General features: G+C 46.9%; 2 protein-coding genes across 5 annotated transcripts in view; both read right to left on the reverse strand.

The window, feature by feature from the left end:
- The window catches only part of LOC146680372 (uncharacterized protein C1orf21 homolog), a 31,596-nt gene extending 29,882 nt beyond the window's left edge, over positions 1 to 1,714 (reverse strand). Inside the window, exon 1 of one of the 3 annotated variants that reach the window (XM_085449084.1) lies at positions 1,421 to 1,714. The gene's annotated coding sequence lies outside the window, so the exon portion shown is untranslated. Of the gene's footprint in view, positions 1 to 1,062; positions 1,372 to 1,420 lie in introns of those variants that run through there. The other 2 variants (XM_085449083.1, XM_085449082.1) reach the window with 2 other exon arrangements.
- Positions 1,715 to 2,416: 702 nt separating this feature from the next.
- On the reverse strand, positions 2,417 to 13,052 carry edem3 (ER degradation enhancer, mannosidase alpha-like 3). 2 transcript variants are annotated; one of them, XM_085449075.1, is made up of 21 exons: positions 11,754 to 13,052; positions 11,620 to 11,665; positions 11,404 to 11,504; positions 11,230 to 11,269; positions 10,849 to 10,961; positions 10,554 to 10,707; positions 9,588 to 9,722; positions 8,351 to 8,456; positions 8,064 to 8,161; positions 7,539 to 7,664; positions 7,373 to 7,456; positions 7,077 to 7,160; positions 6,672 to 6,796; positions 6,175 to 6,346; positions 5,936 to 6,081; positions 5,681 to 5,825; positions 5,159 to 5,350; positions 4,782 to 4,947; positions 4,376 to 4,561; positions 3,991 to 4,038; positions 2,417 to 3,041 (listed from the first exon to the last, which is right to left on the reverse strand). In XM_085449075.1, the coding sequence occupies exons 1-21, from the start codon at positions 11,840 to 11,842 to the stop codon at positions 2,683 to 2,685; spliced, it is 2,715 nt and encodes a 904-aa protein (XP_085305201.1). In that variant the 5' UTR covers positions 11,843 to 13,052; the 3' UTR covers positions 2,417 to 2,682. The 2 variants fall into 2 exon arrangements, with proteins under 2 accessions (XP_085305201.1, XP_085305202.1); XM_085449076.1 differs by lacking the exon at positions 3,991 to 4,038 and having other exon boundaries at positions 11,754 to 13,048.

Genomic DNA, 13,052 nt, shown 5'->3' on the forward strand with positions numbered 1-13,052 from the left:
CCTTTAACTGTCTGGCTACACCAGAGCTGCACAGCCACCAAAGGGTGTAATGATCTGCTGCTGATGGCACGCTGTAGTCTACAGTAGCTAATGACCATATGGCACATTTAAAGGCAGCAGCCAGTAAGGCGGTTTGGAAACTTCTGAAGTGCCTTTGGCGATCCGGTGTGCTTCATAGTGTCTGAGGAAGGAAGGAAGGAAGGATCCATCTGAAACAGACTCGGTAACTTTGAGCTAATGAGCTGCAAATGGTCTGTGTATCAGATGTAATCCTGGCTGCTGTGACTTTGTTCATACAATCCAGCAGCTTCTGTCTTCCTCTGAGGCAGTCATGAGGAACAAAGACGATCAGCAGGTCGTTCCCCCGCAGGCCAAAAGGCTGCTGTGGACAGAAGGCAGCTCAGAAGTTGTACCACAGGTTTAGCAGCAGCAGCAGCAGCAGAGGTGTGAGCCCATGGCCGGCCACAGAGCTCTGCTCTGTCCTGGAGCTCGAGCCGCTTAACAGCTGTGTCCAGCTGTGCTACAGGGAGACACTGGGAGCTTTGTTCCCCACAGGGGGAGTCAGTGCTGTGTGCGTGTGCTCATAGTTTCATTTCCACAAAGGTTAACGGCCTGTAGCTTCGACCAAAGCTGCTCTTCCCTGTGAGGAGTGTTTCCCCCCGCACACACACACACACGGGCTCCCAGCAGCGGGACAGCCTGGCACAGCCGCCAGGATGTGTGGAAAATTTGAAATGCGCCGAGCCAACGCTGTCCAAGGCGAGCGAGCGAGCGCATTCACACAGTCCAAACGCGAGACAGGAACACAGCTCCGTGTGGGCACCTCGTGGATTTTACCACCAGTAACAACAATGATAGTTAAAAACGAGCGAGAGAAACAGAGAAACAAAGCGTCGTTAGCCCCACGGCCAGCCCCGCCAGCGAGAAACCATCGACAGTGTGCAGGAAGGAGAGCGCCCGGTAATCACGGACACTCGGGAAACAACAACAAAAGAGTCCACGAACAGCAGGACAAACCGCACCTCTGGGACACATCAACAGGCAATCCCCGCTGCTACTTACTCAAATGAACCGGTTCCACTCGGTCCGGTGGAGGAGGAGAGTCGGGCGGTCTTCCGGCTGTGTCGGGCGGGATCTGCGCTATGGAGACTGGAGAGCTCAGGCTCGGAGCCGCGAGGACTGAACGTAAACTGTGGCTTGCGTCATTTCACCAGGATGCCACTATTGCGCGCAGCAATGCAGCCATCTTGCTGAGGAGTGCCCCACCGAGCCACCAATCAGCGCCGGGCCCGAGCTGCACATCACCGCTGCGTAAAAACGCTCCGAAGGCGCTGAACAGCAGGAGAGCCGCTCGCATTCATGAGACACGCACGTAAATGTGCACATAAACAAAAGTGCTGGAAATGTACCGAGTACTCACCTACCTCTGTCGTGTACTTTTACTGTGTTTTCATTTCTTGGCACCGGATTAAAATAACCGCCAGCGAGTGTAAACATGGGATCGGTTCAGCAGATACTTGTACTTCTACTCAAGTGACAAAAACAGATTTAAATACATATTTCTGCTAAATATGATGAGTACTCTTGCAGCAGGGTTTGAATCACTCTGACAGTAATACCATGGCGCATACTGACAATTTCCCAATTACACGTCTGTCACATTGACTCGAGTGATTTGATGGGGGTGTCCGCCCACTGCACAGAAACCTCTGTCGGAACAGAAGTGATTTTCACATCTCCTGCCTCTTTGTTCCACAAAAGCCAGCATGTGTTCATCATTTCCTCTCAAACAAGATAAAAATAATGGAACATTTTAATCACATGAGAACAGTCCGGTGCAGTAAAACAGGAAAGCGACATTGTTAAACCTTCTGTTTGACTTTTTTTTTTTTTTTATTAAATCAAGCACTCTGTGTTCAGACAGCAAGTTCCTCTCATTCGTTTTTATTTATTCTCACCCTGTCAACTTATTGGCTTATTACTGCAGATCCCACAGTGCCCCCCTGTGGCGCCGTTATCCATCCCGTCGTGCTGCTGAGGGTGTGTCTGCTTCACCCTACATGGTCCAGAGGCTGTTGTGGTGTGAACCAGAACCTGAGCAAACAGCCCTGTAGTAATTTCAGTCAACATACATATTTACACCGACACGCAACTTAGTAAAGCCTTCAGCAATATCAAGCCTGGTGATCCCGCAGCTTATCCATCACCAATCCTCATCAACTGTGGTCAACGTGTACATACAATAAGGCCCGAGACCACCAAACAAGTAAACCTATGAACACGTTTAAATAAAACTGATTGGTCAGTGGGTTAATATGTGAGAAAGCCACTGAGTTAAAGTGGTCAGAAATGCATAGAGAGAACAACAGTGAAGTAATGTGAAGTGGAAAGTGAGACAAAGTTAGAAACAGTGTGGTCCATGTCATGGTCATAATCCATCAGATAGAATCTGCTCAGACAAATAAAACAGAAAGTGTAAGAACCTAAAAACAACTCCCTTATGGCCCAGAGACAGTACGTGGGTCGCCTTGGCTCGCGATACCATTTGCCGAGGGCAAGAGAATGCATCATCCCCAGCTTCCTTTTGATTCATAAGACTGAGGCCGGTGACACGTGACACCTCGCGGTCGCTCCCCGTAGCGGGATCAGACCAGTCACAGGGCAGAACGCACCTAACGTCTGTCAGAGCTCATCCTTTTCCATCTGCTTGAAGGCCTCCAAGTCTTCTCGCCAATCAGCCAGCAGTTCGTCAACCGACTGGCTGCTTGAGTCCGTGTCTTCCTCTGGCTTCTCCTCCTTCTCCGAGTCTCTGTCCTCTTGAGGCTGAGCCACAGCCGGCTCCGCCTCTGCAGGTTTGACTTCCTCTTTTGGTGCACTAACTTCCTCTGCAGGACTAGTATCTTCATCCACTGGACTGACTTCCTCCGGAGCACTCTCGTCTAGCTCCACCGTGCTCATCTGCGACTGGCCTATAGGTTCGTGTGAGGTGGGAGTCGTTGCCTCAGTCAAGCAGTCCTCCTCCCTTTCTTGCACATCTGCACCTGAAAAGGAAGCAGGGGCGTGAGACGAAACAGCTTTACACACAAACACTCCTCCCCTCCCTCCTCTGCAATCTATAGATGCCTCCTGGTAACCATTCTCAGTCAAAAATAGAACCGTTTTCATCAAGAGGCTGACAACTAAAACAGCATGATGCTGAATGTGAGTCATGTTTCCCAGAAGATAAAACCTTCCTCACATAGCTCCACAACTAAACTGAGAGTCGGCTGCGAAAATGAACCTGGCAGACGGATGCAGTGTGAATTTGACACAGATCTGGTCAGCGATAAAGCGTTTTCAGTCTGTTACCTCTTCTAAAAATGCAGCCGCTTTTTCAGCTGCAGATTGTGAGCGAGTTAAGGAACGAGTGCGCCCGTTTAGGACTGCCGCTAACCCAGAGGCTTGCATGATTCAGATGCAGATGGGTGCAGGCGATCTGGTCATTATGATGTCACAGTGGCTCTGTGGTGGCACAGATTCGCCGTTAATCAAAGGATCTGAGATCCAGGGTCTGCAGAGTGCACAGCAGATGCTCAGACCCAACCGCTCCTACGGTGCAGATGTACAACTGGAAGTCATTCTCATAATAACGGCCTCTCTTTAAACTGTTCAGGATTCGTTAAAAAGATTTGTTTTTACAGCTGTTTATATCAAAGTAAAAGCAGATAAGTGTGGTCAAACCCTGTCACTGTCCTGCCTTCCTGTGAAACCTATGATGACCAAAGACAGAAAAGGCTGCTATGACTTAAACTCTTCGAGGGAGGAAATAGCAAATGACACATTTCTGTGATTGCACCAAGCTTCTCTGTGAAAGTCAGAAACAGAAACCTGAGGCAACGAGCCAGACTGCACAGGATGAAGACCGTCAAGCATTACTACAAAGAGGAAAAACAGAGATTAAAGAAGAGAGAGGAAAAAAAAAAAAAAAAAAAAAAAAAAGCGCATACTTACTGCCCTCGATCAGGCTTCCAGGAAGAGGTTTACCTTTGAATATGGCCGCTGCCCATCAAAAAGGACAGAGTATGCAAGAAAGAGAAGAAAGCAGGACAGAGAAGAGAGAAAGGCACCGTTACACAGCACAGAGAAAAGGAGGGAAAGAGCGATAAGGATGCAAACCTCCCCCATTTCCCATTATAACCACAACAAGTGGGTGGTTTTGGAATAAGCCACAAGCTCTGAGACTTCAAATAATGCCCGAATCCCTGCAGCCCATCTTTATTTTATGAAGCCACGTTAAGGCTCAGTCAGCGGAGGCATAAATAAGCACACTGACGTGATGAGTCTCACGAACCGAGTGGAGAGGAACAAAGAGGAACCATTAGGGAGAGTGTCACACCTCTGTCTCTGGCTTTGTCGCTCAGCAGCACCTCCACCTCTCTGTACTCCTTCAGCGCCTCCAGCAGGATGTTGCCTTCCTTGTGGAACAGGAAGAGGAGAGGCAAGGTGATGTCATCGGTGCTGCGGCCATCCCCCGCCATCTGAAAGAGTGGAGCTGTGTCGCTGCTGCTGCCCTCGTTATCGTCTGCAATGATATGGGTTTTTTTGTTTTTTAAAACAGCTGCTCGTTTTTCTATATGAAACATAAAAAGAACTTATTGTTCGTCAATCTGGTCAGAAAAGTGTTGCTTTGCTGTTTAATCACGATGCTGTGAGCAGAAATTACTGGGCTGGCTGTCTTTGAGATAATTAGGTTGTCGAGCGCTAATCTAGTCACTGAGCAGTCATCTGCTGCTCGCGCTCACCAACGACTATGCCTCCAATGGCGCCAGCCTTCTGGATGTGCCGGGCCTTCTCTGCAAACATGCACTGACCCCTCTGGAGCAGAGCGATGTGACCCTGGATGTACTCGGCGTTAACGATCTCACTGCAGCCGCTGTAGGGCTCGGCTACAGTGACAAAGCCCCGCACCTGCACAGACGAGGCGGAAAAGAGGCGAAGTTACAGAAAGAACAAAGACCGACACTAACAGCACGTATCTCAGAGCTCTGCGAGCAAGCACTCGTCTCTCCATCTGTGATCCTGAAGAGGAAACGTGAGCGCCTCGCTTACAAAAAACAAAAACAACAGAAGGACCCTTTAGTGACCACTTGTAACCCCGAAGCTTGGCGAGCCCACTCACCCCTGTGGAACTTTTGGACAGATCCGTGCCAAACTGTGCCGGGCCGGCGGTCAGCACCACCCTGCCAAAGAATGGATGAGAGACGATTTGAATGGCTCTCGGAGGCAGCTGCTCTTTCTGCTGCTGACTGGACAGCTCCATCATCTCCTGCATGAACCGCACGCCGTCCTCCGCTGCCACTGCGCTCACCGCCTGCGGGCGACAGAGCGGGAGAGAGCGTTTAAAGGATGAAAAGACCTGTGAAAGTCATCTGGCCCAAAATGTCGGATATCTTGTATGCGCACATGCTCTTCTGCATTTATTACTTATAAATTATAAAGAAATATTTTCAGATTTTAAAAGATATTTTTCCCCCATTGCTTCCAGAGACTGACTGTGTGGTCAGAGCGGTTCGTAAAGAGCTTCTTAAACCTGGTTATTCTGATTCTAATGCTCAGAGTGAAACAGCTGAGAAGCAGCAGTAAACCCACTTATCTCAGCTATGGATACTGTGTTTGTTCATCTGGGTTGTGTGGTGTTGACCTGTGTAGCATGCTGGACCAGCTGAACCCTGCCATCCTTTAGGTGGATGAGACTGACTCCCATCCTCCTCAGCAGCTCCAGATGTTCAGGGTTGTTTGCCATGAAGTCCTGAGCCCTGAGGGGAGGACGGCCCATACCAGGTTCTCTGACAGGAGGCATGGGAAGAAGCAGAGAAAATGAAAGACAGAAGAGGTGAGCGACTATAGAAAACAGATCATTACTGGCAGCCCGGTTTAACCTGTTTAGCGTGCATACCTGTAAGGGGCAGGGCGCGGGCAGCTCTTATCAACGGCACTACGGATCGGCTCTCTCAGGATGCGAGGGAAGGCAGGGTCAGGAAACAGGAGGTGCGTATTGGGACAAGTCCAGTCAAAGTTTGAGTCGTCCAGCTCCTCATCTGACTGAAACATCAGGAACCAGACGTTTAAATCAAAAGGTGTCCATGCTTTCATCACTTTCTAAAAGTTTCGTTACAGTGGAATCGTTTTCGTCACCGTTCGATTTGAGGGAGCAGGCGAGGAGTGAGGGGCCATGGAGAGAGACAGGGGCAGCAGGTGTGCCTCAGTCGTGAAGACGTAGTCCTCCACGTCAAACGGTATGTCGTCCAGTTCAGCAAACAGCAGGAACAGATACTTAAACATCTCAGCGAGGAAGAACGAGTCCATTCTGGGGAAAAAAGACCAAATAAATTCTTTAATTTCTGGGAACTGCAAAGAAGTTTCCTTACTGCACAGCGACATGGATGCACATGTTTGATTCAGCAATCGGAGACACCTTCACCAGATTTCTATCTTCTCCCAGTGTAGTTTATAAAATGCTTTTGCCACAATCCCCATCCAAAGATTAAATGATGGCACACCATCGAATGTGATAACATTTTGTTTTGCCCATGCATTATCTCCTGTATGCAAATCTAATGTGGTGTAAGCATATCTAAACACAGTGCCTGATTTCACAATCATCATTCAAATAAGGAGTCTATCGTTCCCACCGATCCTCGTGGCTGCCTGTCCGTACATCCTTCATTGCTGCAAAGCCGCAGGGAACACGAGCAAAGCGATTGAGGTTGTCCATAATGGTGCGACCTGCCTCCAGGTAGTAAGGGTCTCCTGTGGCCTGGAAGAGCGAGAGGGCAGGAGTGTGATCACAACACAAGGAGAGCACATCAGGGATTTTAAATGAGACTACATATCTAGAAACACATATCAGTGATCTGTATGTTGAAGGGTGCTTAATTATTACAACTTTTCTGACAAACTAGATACATTCTCATGCACCTTGAGATGTGTCAGAAACATAGTAGAAAAAGCAGGCTTAGCATAAACTACTGCATGATATTAATCCGGCACTGTGAAATGAGAATGCCTGCATTATGTCACACTACTTGATAAATTACCTTGTAAAGGAAATAGGTGCTCTCTGCAAATTCAGGCCTCAAGGGATGTTGGGCCCAGTGTACCCTGAAATCAGTAGTGAAGGCCTGAGGACAACCGGAGAAGGACAAAGGGGTCAGCGCACTCGTGCTAAGCAGCGTAAATAGGACAGACAGATGAAGGGAAAATGCAGCAGTGTAGCAATAAATGCAAGCTTGTTCGTTTCAAACTGTTTTAGTTGGCAGCACAAGTCACGTGAAGTTATCTGACCGAGTGGTTAAATTTCACTGAGAAGATGAAGCCAACAGTGACAGACTACCTCTGGCAGGAAGTTGTGTTTTTTGGTAACTTGGTACAACATCTCATGAGTCTCGATGGCAGGCCGGATATCTCCCTTCAGCACCTGGGACATAAGAAATGTTAGTCGTGTTACTGAAATGCTAAACGACCAGCAAATGGTTCGAGTTCACGTGATCTAATCTGACCTGCAGCCCTGGGAAGAAGGCCAGCAGAGAGTCCATCCAGGTGCGAGCAGGAAGCAGAGGTTTGTGGATGTGGACGTCCAGCAGCAGAGGAGGCTGGCTAATGTACTTCATGATAGATGCGTAGTGCTAAATGGGACACGCAAAGAAGATACAACCGTTAAGATAAACAGAACAGACTGCATTTTGTTTTATTACTTATTAACTGTAAACTGTGACCAGTTTTGGTGTGACTTGGCAGGTGTGTGCATGTTTCCAGTCCCGTCAGTGAGAAGAGAAAAGATAAATACAGAAATCTGTCATGTATAAAAAAGTTCAAACTATTCTTCTTGGGTAACAAAATGTTCTAGGAGCGTCACACGAACAGCGACCTTTGTGATCAAGGACTCGGCTCAAGCGAGCAATCTTAAATCTGTAACGCTGCTTCATAAGGGAGATGCCATTGTGACAAATGCTATTATTCACACAGTGAAGCATCAGATTACTCCACCAAAGTGTGTGTGTGTGTGTGTGTGTGCGCGCGCTTACAATATTGAACCGTTCCAGAAACAGGTCGTCTCCCAAGAGGACGTAGGCCTTTAGCAGGTATTCATAATACGAATCAATTCCCGCTCCGACTCCGCTGTCTGGAACACACAAAATCATCACTTTATAAGACGAGAGGAGTCAGAGGACACACAAGAGTTCTAGTTCACCCACAAGATCCTACCGTACTTCAAATCACTTTTCCTATTTCCTTCCTTTAATAACAAACACTGCCCCAGTCTTTCTCTCTCTTCCTCAGTCACAAGTCCTCCCTGTACCTGCTCTCTCACCTCTTCGGACCCACTCTCCAGAGTGGATGTTGATGGTGGTTCCCACCAGATTGCTGTTTCTCTGCCTCTTCTCCCAAAGAAAGTCCAGAGCTCTCCGGGCATGGGCCTGTGATAAGGGAAGGGTGCTTTATCGATTGACCAGGAAAAATCTATCTGCAGCAGCTCTGCACTCTTTGAAGGATTACAGAAACTGACTCTGTGCTTATTCAGCAGTTTACTGCTGCCAGGAACTGAAACAGTGTGGAGCACAGAGAAAGCCAAAGAAAAATACCTGTAATCAGAATAACGCTGATTTAAAAAAAAAAAAACTAAACACAGAGCAAATATTTCCTGATGTGACTCGTTTTATTATATTTCCACGAGGGGCTTTTTAAAAAAGGAAAATGACACGTGCGGAGGATAAATAAAGGCATATTTAGCTGAATGACAACATGGCGTTGTGCTTACTGGAATAGTTAAAGGAAACAAGACTTGGCATTAAAATGACTTGACTTTATGCGAGGTCAAAAATCTGCACGGCAAACTAATGAAACAGAAACACCATCAGGTGCTTCCTGATTAACATCAGCGCAGAAATGAACAGAAATGATGACAAACAGCAATTTTCAAGTCTGCGTGCACTTGTGTAACAGCAAAAAGGGAACTGGGAAGATGTTTTTGTTCTCAAAAAGAGGTGACTGAGCTGAGTTTACTCAGTTACTATAAATATGTGCAGCCCCAGGCGGGGGGTAAAACACAGGTGGTTACGGTGTATCATCATTAAGATACGAGCACTGTAAAAAAAGTACATGTTAAACAAGAAAAAAACAGAACGACATCTCACCTGTAAATATGAGACACTACGTGGCATTTTAATATTTACATATCATTACATAACAGGGTGGTTTCATAAAGGCAAGGATCTGCAAACTGATCTCAAATGAAACTTAAACTGCATGTTGGGTGTGGCTGCTTGAGACACAATAAGAGCTCTCAGACAGCCATCAAGTGCCTCAAGGTGCAGAAACGGTGAGGCGATACAACTAAAACAGAGACATGTGGTGTGTAAGTGACTGCAAATGTTAAAAAGACTAACAGCTCAATCTGCTGATCAATGAACTAGATCAGCAGAAGAAAACGGATAATAGAAAAAGATGAGCCGATTTTAAATTACTGCTGAAATGTGTTGCTCGTGATGCTTTGCTGAGTGCTAATGTCCCCGCTGCACCACGTGATCATACGACCGGCCGCGTGTTACCTCAAACACAGGGTCCCCAGTGAAACGGCTTAAAGCGGCAAACTCCAGGATGATGGTTCCTGCGCACGCTGTGCAGGTGTCCGTTTCTGTGCCCGTCCTCGTCTCGGGCCCCCTGACGCCATGTTTCAGGTTCACCTGTCAATCGGAAAGGAAAAGAAAAACATTAAAAAACTCTGCTTTGAGAGACGCGTTTGATCTTGCGAGAGGATTTGCATGAAAACAAGTCGGCCGAGAGAACGTCTGCATCGGGGAGCGGTGACAGCTGCGAGCGGAGCAGCGAAGCAGAAAATGGAAACATGAAGCCGTGAAGTGAAAGAATGCCCCGAGCAAACGCAGGTAACTGTTTGCTGTATGTGAATAAACTCAAACATTTATTTTGTAATACACATAAAACAAAACATCTTTACTAAAGATTCTGCAAGTCTTCTATTTTTTCCATCGCACAAACGTGGATCGCCTCTATGACTGCGTCACATATGACCTGCACTCTTCTTACTGAACAAGGAGCGAGCTGCTGCTATCCTCCAAGCCGCAGAACATCAATAACACCCCTTTTTTTTTTTTAACTACATTTGGAAACCTCCTGTGGACATTTAGTGCATTTAATAAAAGAAGTAACAATGCTAGAGTTGGCTTTTGGCTTTATTCTTGCAAGAAGGAATTCAGTCAGTACAAGGTACTCATGGCGTTGTCCTGAGGACTTCATCAAAGGATCCATACCCTGCTGCCATACCCCCCCAATCTGTTGCCAGGCAGAAAAACAGCCAATCTACCCAGATCAACCACAGTTCAACAGGATATATGCAGCATGTAAGTTAAACAAAAATGTAACTGCCCAGAGGCAGGAAGCAGGACACTGCCTCAATTAGGGAGACCCTGCATACCTGCACTTCTACGACCTGCAGGGGTCAAGCCTACATCAGCTTACATACAGTCTGTAATTCCGCCCAAGTGTTTCTGTCTCACCCTGGGATAAGGCAGGCCGCTGCTGGTGTTGAATGCGGGCAGCAGTCGAAGCCCCAGGTCTTTGGCCATGTGTAGGAGCTCATCCTGGTACCACTGCATGTGCTGACCTCCTTCTTTCAACATCACGGCCATGGAGTGTCCTCCCAGCAGACCTCTGATCAGACGCACGCGCACACACAACATCCACATACAGCGAATTTAGTACAACGCAATCCTATCATTTTAAATGTGGGACAGTGCACGGGCTTGTATTTGTTGACCTTAACTATCTGAAGACAATTTAATCCAATCTCACCCGAGGACTCGAATGTTGGTCTCAAAGACGGACACGACGATGTCATTGTCCAGCCGCACGTCTGACAGGACTCGTCTCACTGCGTCTTCAAACTCTGTCGTCTTATTTAAAAGCTGCAAGCCAGAAACGGATGACTGTGAAACTGGGCTCAATTACACATAGTTTAAATATCAAATGAAATGCACTGGAAAGAAAAATAATCCCAGAAATACCTAACTGGGAATTTATATTTAGTATTAAGGACTCTAGACACAGTGCTCCGATCTAATTGTTAAGCAAAACAGCATATGGAATCATCTGTTCTACACAGCCTGTGATCCTTATTCATTTACTATTTTTCATTAAACAAATAAACATCAGATGCAAACAAAGCCTACTCACCACCAAAGTGTCCAGAGTATCGATGAGGGTCAGCGAAAACCTTTCAGGGGGAAATCGTAGCAGTTTATCAAGAGTGACACAAACAGACAAAACTTCCTGACGAGTTCCAAAGCAGTAAGGTAAGTAAATCGCCTCGGACTGCTGTGGTCATAACAAAGGCAGCCTGCTACTCACTTGCCAAGTGCATCATCTATGTCTCCACGACTGGGCTCGAGCCCACGGACTCGTCCTCTGCACGTTAGAGGCATCAGCTCATCAGCTGGGTACGCATGGTCCTGGGAAACACACAAACACACTTTAGACAAAGTGCTGATGCTGTTGACCAGACTGTGTGTTCGCAGATTTGAACAAATAAATAATGAACCTCACTCAGCTCTTCTGTTTACTCACCATATAGTTCTGATATGCATGATCAAACATCTCAACCACTTGGTTCCTTAAACAAAAGCAGAACGGACAGAAGTCAGCAGGTATAACATCTGCTCAGATGAGGAAAAAGCATGAGTGTTTTTTCTTCAACTTACTTCAATCTCTGCTTCTCCTCCCGGGACATGGCCTGTCCAGGGCTACATAATGCTCCAAACAGCATCAATAATAACAGTACTAGTGGCATTGCGGTGTGCTGGGAAGATTACAGCTAAATGCATACAAACCTAAAAGTACACTATCTAATCTTTGAGACCACCCTGACAAACTAACTTATGCCACCCCAATCATTCTTTTTTTTTTAGTTTTCCTTGTGAGGTAATGTCTAATGAGCAATGCTCAAAAACAGCACGAAGAGTTAGTTTTGGCTACTTCGACTCTATCGGTGTAGACCCCAAGGAGTGACTAGGTAAAATGTGCGTCCACAGCTGAAACTACAGGTAAATATCTAAGCAGGAATGAGTTCAAGTAACCAGATATTTAAGCCTAGCTGACAGTATGTGCCAGCGACTGGTTGTAGTGGAAATGTGCGCCACCTCTTGGGAACGGGTCCCTGTACGTGTCACACCTGTTTACTTTCCCTGGGCTGATTCTACACAGGATGTGTGACACGTTGTCATGGAAAACCCTGACGTTACATTTAAAACCCCATTAAGACGAAACCCCGCCGTGCCAAACCAATCCAACTGGAAACCAAACCGCTGTTTTCCAGATGTTTTCGCCTAACACACCAGTGGGAAATGTTGGGAAAGCTTCTCTTTTTTTACGTTATAACGGTTCCCGGTGATCTTTATAACTCAATGTGAGCCAAACCAGACTGTTCCGAGTTAACAGTCCATGCCTTATCTGTGTTTATAACTCATGTCCTCAAACAGCCTGGAACAAATTAAAGAGTTAAGGCAACACCTCCGGCTATCGCCCGGCCTGTTAGATGAAAAGCTTACTACAGGAGAGTTAATGATTTCCTCCTCTTGACAGCTCTCTATCGTCTGCTACTCAGAAGAAGCCGAGCACTTGTCGGTCTCTAATTAGCTGAGCGGCGCTAACTAGCCGGGCAGGTGACAACGGGCGACCCGGGAATACGAGATGGGTCGAAAAAACACCTCTCCATCGCTGAACAGCGGGCCTTTCCTGGGTATCTTCTCCGTGTTTTTTGCGATTAAGTTGATAATTTCGCTGTACGGCTGTGTTTCCCCAAGCTAGCTGCCGTCAAAAAACCGGATGCTGTTACGATGAAAACGTCAACAACATCCGCTTCCTGGAAGAGTAGGCGGTGTGGTCGTAGGTTTTATTTGTCCTGCAGCACTTTCGGTCAGGCTCAGAGATGCAGTTAAAGAGCTATCGGTTGGGATTTAATGTAACTCCGAGTCAGTAACCAGCCTGGCAGAAAACACATA

The sequence above is a fragment of the Copadichromis virginalis genome, linkage group LG23 (genome assembly GCF_057382275.1).
Source record: "Copadichromis virginalis isolate Kocher_CV1m ecotype Utaka linkage group LG23, C_Virginalis_male_GT1.1, whole genome shotgun sequence".
Lineage (NCBI taxonomy): Eukaryota > Metazoa > Chordata > Actinopteri > Cichliformes > Cichlidae > Copadichromis > Copadichromis virginalis.

Coding starts and splice junctions, on each gene's coding strand:
- edem3 (XM_085449075.1), bottom strand. CDS start 11,842: ATGCCACTAGTACTGTTATTATTGATGCTGTTTGGAGCATTATGTAGC. Junction 4,948..5,158: donor TGTCCAAAAGTTCCACAGGG/GTGAGTGGGCTC, acceptor TCGTCTGTGCAG/GTGCGGGGCTTTGTCACTGT. Junction 4,039..4,375: donor CGACAAAGCCAGAGACAGAG/GTGTGACACTCT, acceptor TTTGATGGGCAG/CGGCCATATTCAAAGGTAAA.